The sequence below is a fragment of the Oncorhynchus nerka genome, linkage group LG9b (genome assembly GCF_034236695.1).
Source record: "Oncorhynchus nerka isolate Pitt River linkage group LG9b, Oner_Uvic_2.0, whole genome shotgun sequence".
NCBI classification, from domain to species: Eukaryota; Metazoa; Chordata; class Actinopteri; order Salmoniformes; family Salmonidae; genus Oncorhynchus; species Oncorhynchus nerka.
Genome location: NC_088424.1, coordinates 27,032,652 through 27,046,222, shown reverse-complemented (window position 1 = coordinate 27,046,222; position 13,571 = coordinate 27,032,652). Strand labels below are relative to the sequence as shown.

The 13,571-nt window shown below is 42.1% G+C and overlaps 1 protein-coding gene across 1 annotated transcript; it reads right to left on the bottom strand.

The window, feature by feature from the left end:
• Window positions 1-1,593: 1,593 nt before the first annotated feature.
• On the bottom strand, window positions 1,594-12,944 carry LOC115113966 (opsin-5-like). The gene is made up of 6 exons (XM_029641900.1): window positions 12,583-12,944; window positions 10,666-10,759; window positions 8,211-8,373; window positions 7,664-7,791; window positions 6,407-6,741; window positions 1,594-2,723 (listed from the first exon to the last, which is right to left on the bottom strand). Exons 2-6 carry the CDS (start codon window positions 10,757-10,759, stop codon window positions 2,028-2,030), a joined length of 1,416 nt encoding a protein of 471 aa, XP_029497760.1. The 5' UTR covers window positions 12,583-12,944; the 3' UTR covers window positions 1,594-2,027.
• Between the last annotated feature and the right edge of the window lie 627 nt (window positions 12,945-13,571).

Sequence of the window (13,571 nt, the reverse complement as noted above, 5' to 3'; positions counted from 1 at the left end):
ATTTAGCACACTGCACTAAAAGGTTCATGTCTGCTATTGGACATGCGTGTCAGTGAAGTGTTTATTATGGTGTGTATGTGTTTTTACTCGTATTTGTGTGAGAGGTATCTCAAAAAGAGCTGGTGGTGCCACTTTTCACTGTCTTGTTAAATAAAGTCTGTTCCAGGAAGGTGTGTTTTGTCATAATTATGCTCACATCTAGTGGTTTGCAGTCCATGACTCACTAAACACCCCTCAGTCCTTGTAGTGAAGAAAACATTTACTTTACTGGAAATTAATTTTTGCATGATATTGTTTTTTTTCCCTTTAACAATTATTTAAAACTAACACTTATGTTAAATGTGGATCTCCCATTCTACATTACATGGGGACACAATTGTTTTTCCTGTCCCGGACAAACTCCTGGCCCCGCCCCTAATGATGAACTAGTGTGCCCAGACAGCAATAACAGAACAGGATTTGGGTAGAGCCTAGATTAACTAGTTTGCCTAGGCAGCAAAAACAGAAAATTGGGTAGAGCCCAGATTATGAAATAGTTTGCTCAGACAGCAAAAGAAACTTGGGTAGAGTGCAGATGCATGAGATTAGAAGACCATAGAGCAGCTGTGTTCAAGAAGCTTCTCCTTGGGGGTCAGACTCAACCAATCCCAGATCTATCCAACCCCAGTGGAACTCTAACCACCACATGGTTGCTGCTGTGAAACGCTTTTAATTTAATGTTTTAAAAAGGATTCGGGATAAGTAAGCGATAAGATCAACACATTGTTTAAAGACATTGATTTATGTTTCGTGGCAACCTTCCCATATTGTAATACTAATATTCTAATCAAGGCTGGAGCCTGTTGCTTTCATGAATTCCCTACGTAAACAGGATCAAATTAATCTCTGCATGAATGACTGATGACTAGATCAGCTAATGCAAACGTGGATTAGCGTCAGTTCTCCACCCAATAATTACATCCATCAATTTTAAGGTTGTTTAAATCAACATTGTTTCAGTTGCACCCAAATGATTCACTCTAAGTACAACCGTTTACTTTAACCAAGACTACAAAACAATATTTTTTTTATCTTTGCATCATTATATTCTCAAATAGGAAGTTAGTAATTAAATTAATGATTAAAACACCAGAGTTCAATAGTTACCCAGAGATAGAAGGTGCATGGCAAGTTAGTTAAGTTGTGGAAAACGGGAGGAAGGTTCAATTGCTTTGTAACAGGATTGGAGGGAATCGACATCTTGTAGATATTTTTTGGGGGGGGGACCTGTGTGATGGAAGACATCCCATGCAGATGACTGTCATGCATATTTAACAACCAGTTCACACACACACACAATGAGTCAATACCAGAAAACACATCCGTTTCTGCTTATTTTGTCCTCCCCACTCTCTGGTTGACTTTGAATTGGACTATTTGTTTAATTGCCTTGCTCACGCTCTCCCCTCTGTGTTGCACTTTTATACAGTTGTTGAATGAGTTGTTGAGTGAGTAGCGAATTCACTCATCTATTGTCATCTCTTAAAGTATCAGTATGTACATCTGTTTGATTCTCTCATCTCTTTTATACATCCAGACAACAATGTCGTTTCATGTTGAGTAAAGCCACGCTGTACTAAACCAACCTGTTATCTACATTAGTAATCCAGCATCCATGTACCTGCATTAGCAACGTGTAAACAATGGTTTAAATTGGGGTGTAGAGGAAGTTGGACTGATGTGAAAGTTGGTTCGGCTTTCCATCGTCATGTGTCCAACCAATTATTACCGCACACAGAAAACAGTATTGTACCGGTTCTTGCCAAACCATCAGGTCCTTCACTTCTGTTCCACTGTAATCTCCTCCAGCCCCCATGAATCCCTGAGGGACATCCCAAGTTTTTAATGTAGTATGTTTTAACAAAGAGTCAATGTCTATCTCGACAGATAAACACATTTTAAATTATGGAATTTATTTATATATCAACTGCAAAATATAGACCAGAGATGTAAAAAAAACTATAAAACCAGAATGAATATTTAACATTTTAGGGCCAGGCCACTTTAGCGTGTCCCGGCACCATCTCAAAGTTAATCCGAAGGTTGTCGATTTCTGAGGTCCTTTTGCTGTGCTTGGTGGCTCGCAGGGACTTCTTATGACACGCTTCCTGCTTTTTCTGCTTCCGCATCTGTTTTTGCGTCATCGACTGCAGCTGGGGCTCTGTTGAGAGCGGATCCTGAGGTGCATAAACTTTGGCTGAGGAGCTGGGGATGTTGGTACCGCCATGGCAACCTCTTGGGTAGTGTCTGAAGCACTCGAAGGCATCGCTGCACTTCTCGCAGGCGCTAGTGCAACCTCTGGACCCGCCCGGGGCTTGGCGGGCGGACGAGGTGGGGGAACAGGACTGGCCGTGGCCCGGACGTCTACAGAATGATTGGAGGCTGACCCGGACCACCAAGTGGGAGTGGCACTTCCCCACAGCGCCCGGGGAGCAGGAGCACAGGCAGCCCTTCAGAAAGGCCCTGCAAAGGCTCACTAGGTCTCGGTACATCACCCTGCGGAAGTTAGGCCTGAGCAGCAGGTAGATAATGGGGTTGTAGATGGTGGAGGACTTAGCAAACATGGCAGGCACGGCGAATGCCAAAGGTGGGATGTTATCCATGTGTCCGAACGCTGCCCACATCGACACCACGGCATAAGGGCTCCACGCTGCGAAGAAACCGATACAGACAGCGACACTCAGCTGGAGAAAAAAACATACAAAAGAAAAGGGGGGGGGAAGGAAAGAGAGCACAAATGTAAACAGTTCAACAAGGTCTATTGGCAGATGGCACTCCATACCCAACTGGCTGACTCCCAAGGATTAAATGATTGAAACAGGCCATTGAGATTCTTTTAACGTCAAGGTTTAAAGCACGGGACATCAGAGCCTACCTGACTGCCATTGATTGGATGGAGAGAGTAAAAAAACATATAGGTGAAGCATTGTTGTATGGAGCACGGCATGGCCGGGGGTTGCTGAGGAGTATTTTTCACCCCTAATAAAAGGCCTAGTTCACAGATTTTTGAAAAAAATAAAATGTAAAAGCTTTGCGGGTGAGCAGTCAATAAGTTTTGCGTTCAGCCAGTGTGATACTCTGGCTCAATTTATTTTATCTCTACATTTCCATATACGTAGGAGATTCATTTTTTTTGTTTCGGCTCATTCCAAGGGGAGGAGAGTTATAGAAGCATATGTGAGTTTTTCAAAAACTTGTGAATTTTAGACAACTATAAAAATAAATAAATATATGTATAAAAAAATAATAATAATTAAGAATTAACCCATACACACACACAATGCATTCAGCAAGTATTCAGACCTTGACCTTTTTCACATTTTGTAATAGCCTTATTCTAAAATTGATAAAATATCCCCCCATCATCATCTACACACATTACCCAATAATGACAAAGCAAAAGCAGGTTTCTCAAATGTATAAAAAAGCGGAAATACCGTATTTACATAAGTATTCTGACCCTTTGCTATGAGACTCCAAATTGAGCTCAGGTGCATCCTGTTTCCATTGATCATCCTTGAGATGTTTCTACAACTTGATTGGAGTCCACCTGTGGTAAATTCAATTGATTGGACATGATTTGGAAAAGGCACACACAGTTGACAGTTCATGTCAGAGCAAAAACCAAGCCATGAGGTCGAAGGAATTGTCTGTAGAGCTCCGAAATAGGATTGTGTCAAGGCAGAGATCCGGGGAAGAGTACCAAAAATGTCTGCGTCATTTAAGGTCCGCAAGAACACAGTGGCCTCCATCATTCTTAAATTGAAGTTTGAAACCACCAAAACTCACCCTAGAGCTGGCTGCCTGGCCAATCTGAGCAATCAGGGGAGAGGTACCTTGGTCAGGGAGGTGACCAAGAACCCGATGATCACTCTGACAGAGCTTCAGCGGTCCTCTTTGGAGATGGGAGAACCTTCCAGAAGGACAACCAACTCTGCAACACTCAACCAATCAGGCCTTTATGGTAGAGTGGCCAGACGGTAGCCACTCCTCAGTAAAAGGCACATGACACCCACTTGGAGTTTGCCAAAAGGCACCTAATGGACTCTCAGACCATGAGAATCAAGATTCTCTGGTCTGTTGAAACCAAGCATGAACTCTTTGGCATGAATGTGAAGCGTCACGTCTGGAGGAAACCAGGCACCATCCCTACGGTGAAGCATGGTGGTAGCAGCATGTTTTTCAACAGCTGCAGGGACTAATCATGGCTAGTCAGGATCGAGGTAAAGATGAATGGAGCAAAGTACAGAAAGATCCTTGATGAAAACCTGCTCCAGGGCGCTCAGGACCTCAGACCGGTGTGAAGTTTCACCTTCCAACAGGACAAGGACCCTAAGGACACATCCAAGATGACGCAGGAGTTGCTTCGGGACAAGTCTCTGAATGTCCTTGAGTGGCCCAGCCAGAGCCCCTTGAACAATGTCGAACATCTCTGTAGAGACCTGAAAATAGCTGTGCAGCAACACTCCCCATCCAACCTGACAGAGCTTGATAGGATTTGAAGAGAAGAGTGGGAGAAACTCCCAAATACAGGTGTGCCAAACTTGTAGCATCATACCCAAGAAGACTCGAGGCTGTAATCACTGCCAAAGGTGCTTCAACAAAGTACTGAGTAAAGCGTCTGAATATTTATGTAAGTGATATTTCAGTTCTTTATTTTTAATACATTTGCAAAAATGTCAACCTGTTTTGCTTTATCATTATGGGGTATTGTGTGTAGATTGAGTAAAAAAAACAATTTAATACCTTTTAGAATAAGGCTGTAACGTAACAAAATGTGGAGGAAGTCAAGGGGACTGATCACTTTCTCATAAAAGCATGTCTGACATGTATTGGTATGCACAATCGTGGATTGATTTAAACCAGTAGGAGAATCTTAAAAGTAATTATAAAACTCACAAGCAGCCAGTGCAGAGACCTTAAATCGGTATAATGTGTGTTCTCCATCTTGTCTTGGTCAGTACCCATGCTGCAGAATTCTGTATGCTTTGCAGTGTACCAATAGCTTTCTTGGATAGACCAGACACGGCCTGACTCTCCCTGTGCTTTGGCTCCAACAATAAGTACCTCAGTCTTGTCTTGATTTAGCTGGAGAAGCTTCCAGGATTTAAATCACATATACAGTCTAATTTTTCCATGGAGCTAAAATCCTCTGAAGTTCTGTATTGTCTGCGTAGCAGTGAAAATGAATGCTGTGCTTTCTGAACAGTACCAGACCCAAAATCAAACCTTGTGGAACACCACATGCGATATGCATTTGAGTTATGTTCACTAAGTGAGACAACACACAACAAATAGGTCCCGAAACCAATTTAGAACAGGACCGGAGAGGCCAACCCACCTCTCCAGTCTGTCCAGAAGGACATCATGGTCAACAGTGTTGAATGCAGCACTTAAAGTACAAGGAGAGAGAGCCGTTTGGCAAACAGTGTTGGCTCTAAGATCATTTACTTTAAGGCTGTCTCTGTGATGTGGTGGGCCCAAAAACCTGATAGGATTTTTTCTACAGTTGGCACTTAAATAATGTAGCTGTTTGAAAACCAATTGATCCAGAACTTTGCTTAAGAATGGAAGGTTGGCGATTTAGCCATTTTTTACCAGAGCTGAAGAATATAGATTACTTTTGGAGAGAGAAACAGAGGGAGATGGGGCTGAGCACTACAACGAGTCCCCTGTCTCTGAGATGCTTTGATTTGGATGGCTAGTAGATTATCCCCCAGCAGATCTGTCCTATCGCTTTGTTCCTCCAAATTAGTTTTATTCTGACCCCTGGGCCCTCTTTTTAATATGCCGATGGCGTTGGAATCAAGCCTCAGATAAGAGAGTCCCCAGCCAGTGTGTTTCCCGATAATATTTGCACCAATAATCACAGGTATGAATGGATGAGCCAGGGCCGTCACCCCTGAAGCAGGGCTGGTAGCAAGGTGAAGGTGTGTGTGTGTTCTATTGGCACATACTGTACAGGACGGAGAGGATGAGTGCTCTTATAAAGCTCTTATGGGGTGATTATACAGGAACACAGTAATGCAGGAGAGGGAGCAAAAGGACAAAATGAAGCATCATTATTGTTAGCCATTTTCTGCAGTATTAATTAGGGAATGTCTTGAGTGTACTGACTGAGCGTCCTATTCATGACATTAACCCAGACAGGACACGATACATCTGTATAGTGCCATTCTCCTATTCTCTGTCCAACTTCAAACCTCCTATTACAATATGTGAAGTGGCCCTAGTTGTGAGTATACAATAGGCAATTTAATTACTTTCCCAAAATGGATCAACCAATCATATGTATTTATCCCTTTTTAAATCAACAGTTGTCACAGCATGCTTTTACAGTACCCCTGTGAGACCACACCATGCTCACCTTCACAATAACATCCTGGATGTTGCTCATCTTGGTCTGCCGGGCCTCGTGATGCTCCATGGCCTTATGGGAGGCTCGGACCGTCATCAGGATGCCCGTGTAGGACGCCACAATGGCACAGCAGGGCACGATGTAGCACAAGACAAAGAGCACCGCCGTGTAGGAGCGGGCCACGGGATGCAGGTTGGACAGGCGCCAGTCGATGCAGCAGGCTGTGCCGTAGGGCTCCGGACCATACTCACCCCAGTGGGCCAGAGGGGAGCAGGCGAACACCAGGGCCCAAGCCCATGCACAGGCTATCAGTAGACGGCCGTGGACGGCGTTGAACCGGTTACCTGGACGGATGGATGGGGATATGGACAGTCAGTTTAAAGCTGCAATATGTAACTTATTTGGCGACCCGACCCTATTCACATAATTAGTTATAGATCTGTCATTCGCATAGAAAACAAGTCAAAGAATCCATCCATCGGTTCTATGCTTTCTGTTTCATTTTAACGGCTTTTACTTTCAGCTTTGTACACCAGCTTCAAACAGCTGAAAATATAATATTTTGGGTTATTGAAAATATATATTTCACAGCGCTTTAGATGGTGCAATGATTATCATAAACTGAAATTAGGCAAACCATTCGCATTTTAGCAACCAGGAAGTGGCAGCGTGATTTCTGCATATTGCACCTTTAATAGGGTAGCATGGTCATCATTAGAGAATCTGGGGTGGATTTGCGGAGGAACATGATGTTTCTCAAAGTGAACATGTCATAGGGTAATATTTTGAGAAGTACACATTTTTCTGAACTGTTTAATGCTACGAGGGGTTATTTCCCAATTCACAGGCCTGGATATGTATAGTGCACATGGAATTTACTAAATATATGGATAACTAACCCATGATATTACATACTAGGCCCATTTCAGAACAGCAATGAATAACTAAATTGTTCAAATTGGTTAAGTGTGTCTCGGGCTAAAACATCCAAGCAGATGCAATTTCAGTACCATTGCAAAAAATGACATTCTCAGAATTTAAAACTGAATAGCACTGTTTTTTGGCAACATCATAAGCCACACTAATTGAGTGTTGGCTAGTCGCTAGTGGACACTCATTAGGCATCATGAGTGTTTGGACACTGTGGAATTATGTAGTTCTTACATTTTCACAGTCAAATCAAAAGTCACCCACTTAGGATCAGTACATTTCAAAACTATGTCAATTCCATGGGCAAGACTAAGGCCAGGCTATTTGATAACTTACCGTAGAGAGGATAACATACTTTCACAAAACACACCATGCTCAACAGGGTGAGAGTTGTCAGACTGCAGACTCCAAACAACATGCCGCAGAACGCGTAGATCAAACACACTGTTTTCCCAAACAGCCACCTGAGAGAGGGAAGGGAGAGGAGCGAAAGGGGTAGAGGGGTAGAGACCGAGAGACGGGAGGGAGTGAAAGAGGAAAAGGAGGAAGAAAGTGTGAGAATGACCGAGACAGAAAGAAAGAGTCGGAGATGGAACACTAGTAATTTGTTTAGCACTTCACTGTGGCTTGGCAGTACTGTAAGTGGTCTTTCATGCTGAACCGAACTGCACTGTGCTGGCTTGGACATTTCCTTTTCACTTGATCCTTTCCAGGAGGTTCTAGTGGATAAGTAACCAGGTCAGCACAGTTCAGCTTGGCTGGAGTGTAAAATTGCATACAGTACCAGACCTGGGTACTTCCTAATTTTACTGTTATTTGTACAGTACCTGTGGTAGATATTTGCTAGGCTTGGCTATGTAGTGTAAACAGGTGTGTGCAGTACCTATGGTAGATGCTGGATGTGATGGCCATGGGGTAGAGGGACAGGGTTAGACTCATGTCGCTGATGGCCAGGTTGATTATGAAGAACTCAGCAGGTTTAAGCAGGTGCTTCTTCTTGTAGGAGATGTATAGCAGTGTGCTGTTGCTAAACAGAGAGCATATGCCTGCAGACCAGAGAGAGATATCACTCAGTATCCTGCTATGAGAATTACCACAGACAGACAGCTGAAGACAACAACTAGAGGTGTATACTGTTGAGGTCGGAAGTTTACATACACCTTAGCCAAATGCATTTAAACTCAGTTTCACAATTCCTGACATTCCTGTCAGAATAATAGAGTGATTTATTTCAGCTTTTATTTATTTAGTCACATTCCCAATGGGTCAGAAGTTTAAATACACGCAATTATTATTTGGTAGCATTGCCTTTAAATTGTTTAACTTGGGTCAAATGTTTTGGGTAGCCTTCCACAAGCTTCCCACAATAAGTTGGGTGAATTTTGGCCCATTCTTCCTGGCAGAGCTGGTGTAACTGAGTCAGGTTTGTTGGTCTCCTTGCTCGCACACGCTTTTTCAGTTCTGCCCACACATTTTCTATAGGATTGAGGTCAGGGCTTTGTGATGGGCACTCCAATACCTTGACTTTATTGTCCTTAAGCCATTTTGCCACAACTTTGGAAGTATGCTTGGGGTCATTGTCCATTTGGCAGACCCATTTGCGACCAAGCTTTTAACTTCCTGACTGATTTAAGATGTTGCTTCAATATATCCACATCATTTTCCTGCCTCATGATCCCATCTATTTTGTGAAGTGGACCAGTCCCTCCTGCAGCAAAGCACCCTCACAACATGATGCTGCCACCCCCTGCTTCACGGTTGGGATGGTGTTCCTCAGCTTGCAAGCCTCCCCCTTTTTCCTCCAAACATAACGATGGTCATTATGGACAAACAGTTCTATTTTTGTTTCATCAGACCAGAGGACATTTCTCAAAAAAGTACAATCTTTGTCACCACGTGCAGTTGCAAACCGTAGTCTGACTTTTTATGGCAGTTTTGGAGCAGTGACTTCTTCCTTGCAGGGCGGCCTTTCAGGTTATGTGGTTATAGACAATTTTGTACTCGTTTCCTCCAGCATCTTCACAAGGTCCTTTGCTGTTCATCTGGGATTGATTTGCACTTTTCGCACCAAAGTACGTTAATCTCTAGGAGACAGAACGTGTCTACTTCCTGGGCAGTAAAAAGACTGCGTGGTCCCATGGTGTTTATACTGGCATACTATTGTTTGTACAGATGAACGTGGTACCGTCGTGCGTTTGGAAATTGCTTCCAAGGATGAACAAGACCTGTGGAGGCCTACAAAAAAAATGCTGAGATCTTGGCTAATTTCTTTTGATTTTCCCATGATGTCAAGCAAAGAGGCACCGAGTTTGAAGGTAGGCCTTGAAAGACATCCACAGGTACACCTCCAATTGACTTAAATTGTCATTTAACCTATCAGAAGCTTCTAAAGCCATGACATAATTTGGGGGAATTTTCCAAGCTGTTTAAAGGCACAGTCAACTTAGTGTATGTAAACTTCTGACCCACTGGAATTGTGATACAGTGAATTATTAGTGAAATCTGTAAACAATTGTTGCAAAAATTACTTGCGTCACGCACAAAGTAGATGTCTTAACCGACTTGCCAAAACTAGAGTTTGTTAACAAGAAATGTGGAGTGGTTGACAAATGAGTTTTAATGACTCCAACCTAAGTGTATGTAAATTTTCAACTTCAATTGTACATACGTAGAACTAAAAATACTAGAACAGGAATGGATGTCCATTCTAGTAAATCTATTTATATGCCTAAAATCAGTACAATTAAGGAACATGTTTGAAATAAATACAAATAAATCCCAGTGTTCAGAAGAAATATTAAGTGAAGTGTTCAGAGACACTGATATGTTTTAACAGATCTCTTCAGAGCTTAATGCTATAGTCTGTATTAGATATGAAACGTTTCCAGTAATGCTTTCAAGATCAAAGCCGTCGGTGGAAAGCTAGCTAGTCAATCTGGGTGAGATTTCTACAGCGTTGTGGCCTTGGCGCACAACTCAACCATCGACAGAACTAACGCCCCACGGCCTCATCTCTTTTCAGAACCCAAGATGAGACACGTGTATTTCTGTGTGTCTTGGGGAATACAGATTCCCTCCACACTCTTACACACAAACTTAGTCCCACTGTATAGTCTGGCATCATGTTGAGTTGGTGGACATGTCTCAGCTGAAGCAGAATGATCCTCACAGCAGGAAGCTGACAGAGTAGGTCATGTTACAGTACAATAAGATTCTTCATCCTCTTGTTTCTGCCTACAGTACATTTATTTGAATTAAAGCAGCGTGGCTCTGTTTGCCGTCACAGGTGGCTAACTGGGGGTGTAAGTTAATACTTTTTGAAGAGAGAGCTTTCTTACCAAACACTGCATACACTATGGCTACTGTTATATCTGCTGCCACAGGTATGTTTGAATGGAATGCAATGTCATCAATGCTCGCTAACATGCCCATCTGAAATGGAAGAGAAGAGAGAGTTACATAGGTGTACTGAACATGATCAATACCCTCTCTCTCACCAATACGTGGAGTTGACTACATCAAAACAAGTTGGTTTCAATAAAATAAAATAAATCTATCTATCTACATCCATTCATCCTCCAAGTCATGTGGTCCAGTGATGTAAGGAAAGGCCTAGTTAAGCTGCAGCTGGCCCAGAACAGTGGCATGTCTGGCTCTTTATTGTAATCAGAGGGCTAATATAAATACTATGCATGCCAGTCTCTCTTGGCTAAGAGTTGAGGAGAGTGACTGTTTCTTATAAAAGTAGTGATGTAATGTGTTTCATGTTGTGTGCACCCCAGGAAGAGTAGCTGCTGCTTTCACAACAGCTAATGGGGATCCTGATAAAGGTTGAATACCTCACATGTCCAGTCTGTTTTCACCTTGGTTTACTGACAAGTTTCCCCTTTTCCCCCCAGTGTTGCATGCAAGCAAATCAGAGAACATCCATGACCATACATCACCAAAATGTTGTATTGTTAACAGAAAGATGACTAAGAACTATGAGTACATCCATTTCTCTGTGTATGTGAAACCATTTTTTATATATTTTTTTTACATGTATTCAATTTAGAGTTCACATGTTAACAACTACTTGTCATCTATGCATAGTCACTTGAATTAACTCTACGTGTACATACTACCTCTACTATAACCGGTGCCCCCGCACAGGCACCCACCTGTATATATTGTTACTTTTTACTGCTGCTCTTTAACAGGCAATAGCTGACACCCCCATAGCTGATGTTTTGCCGGTGTGGGATGTGGAACTGCATTGGAGGAGCTTTCCAATCGGGGAGCAACTGCTCTTGTGATTGTAATGAAGTCACACCCTCACTCGTGTTAGAAATTCAGAACGAGAACGTGTAGGTTATAGGCCTATAGAAATAATGACGCTCAAATAGAAATGAATTATTTCGTTTAATGATTTTCAATCAGCCTAATTGAGGTGTACATTACACATCCGTGTTCAACTTGTAAACAAGGATGCATTGGATGTATTATTTACTTGCAACCTCTTGGTTACTAGTCAAACGTTCTTAACCACTTGGCTACCTGCCGCCCCAAATGAGTGTTCGATGGATTTATTGGACAGAAGTCAATGCAGCTACTCTATCAAATTGGATATTTAATGTAAAGTGTAGACCATAACACGCGATTTAGAACACTGCTTTAAATCAGTCACCCTGGGGATATGTTTAATTGAAATGTCTTTACTTACAATCCAATTTAGCTCTGTTCAAGCCTTGAACGTCAACTCTGAAAGGTAATTAATTGCAGCCATGTGCTAACTCGGATTTGATGGATCTTAATGTTTTGCAGCGGAGTTTGTCACACCTGCTGTGAATAACTTTAATCCCACCGCCTATATTTTTTTCAATTCAGCGGAACTGAGATGATATGGAGTGATATTTAATATTGTGTGGGGTCTTTTTTATTAATGGCTATCCTGACAAAACAAAACTCCGTGGTTCAGATTTTTGCAAGTGTTTCGTGGAATCCTGGATTGGTTTATTATTTGAGGCATAAACCCGGTCTAGTAGTGCAAGACTTCAGGATCAGCGCTCAATTGGGTCATTATTCTCGAAGCATCAGCCCCAGTGGTGCTTGAATGAACAGCAAAACAGTTATTTTATTGACATGAAAAAATTATTCGATACCAACTCGTGCATATTCAGCTTTTAAAACTCGATGCTACAGAACTATTGAATCCCAATTTCAATAATTTCGCATGCAACAACAAAAGACGAGTAAAGTCTATTTCAAGTTCGTACCTTGTCAGAGTGTGCTGCTGGATTTAAGGTATGTTGCTTGAAAGCCCCGGAAAGTTACCTGAAAATGCTGTTATTTAGCCTCCATAATACCACATTGGTCAAGTCCAGCCGTGTGGTTACCCAGGTGGTAATTCAATTGGTTGTCAAATATGCGCAGACACAACAATAAGCTACACGGGTCTCCGAAAGGCTGAGCGCTCATAAGTGAACGGTCCTTGCGAATGTGGCATAGCACATGTATGTGAATTGGGCTATACTCATCGAAATCAGTCCTGTCCACCTTTTTAAGCTTACTAGACTTGATTTGTCAAAACATCATACTGAATTAATTTAACAGCATGAGGCTTCTGTTCATTGCTGACGTCCAGTGCAAATTCGTAGAATTCTGGAGCAACTGGGAGCCCGGGCTTTTACGCTCATTGATACTGATTCTCCAATTACCTCCCTGTGAAATCGTTTCCTGCATGCTGTGCGAGTATCTTCTGTCATATACTATGGATGTTAACACTAGTCTAATTATTCCTACAGGCCGTGTGTACTGGTCCATCACTATTTAATTGCATTCTAAATGGATTTTAATGTTCTGTAATTACATTGGACAACATTCCTAGAGGGTTCAATTGGTCAACAACTAGGGTGTTCAATACATGTTCAACTTTATAAATACATTTAAGTATTCTGATTAGGGACTATACATGATTGCGGCAGGTAGCCTAGTGGTTAGAGCGTTGGACTAGTAACAGACAGGTTAAAAAGGTAGAAATATTGTTTTTGTTCTTAACTTTTATTTATTTAACCTTTTATTTAACTAGGCAAGTCAGTTCTTCCAGTTCTCTGTTGCCAAATGATGGGAACGAACTACAAACATCTCTGAAACTGGAAACACATCTCCCTCACTAGCTTTAAGCACCAGCTGTCAGAGCATCTCACAGATTACTGCATCTGTACATAGCCCATCTATAATTTAGGCCAAACAACTACCTCTCCCC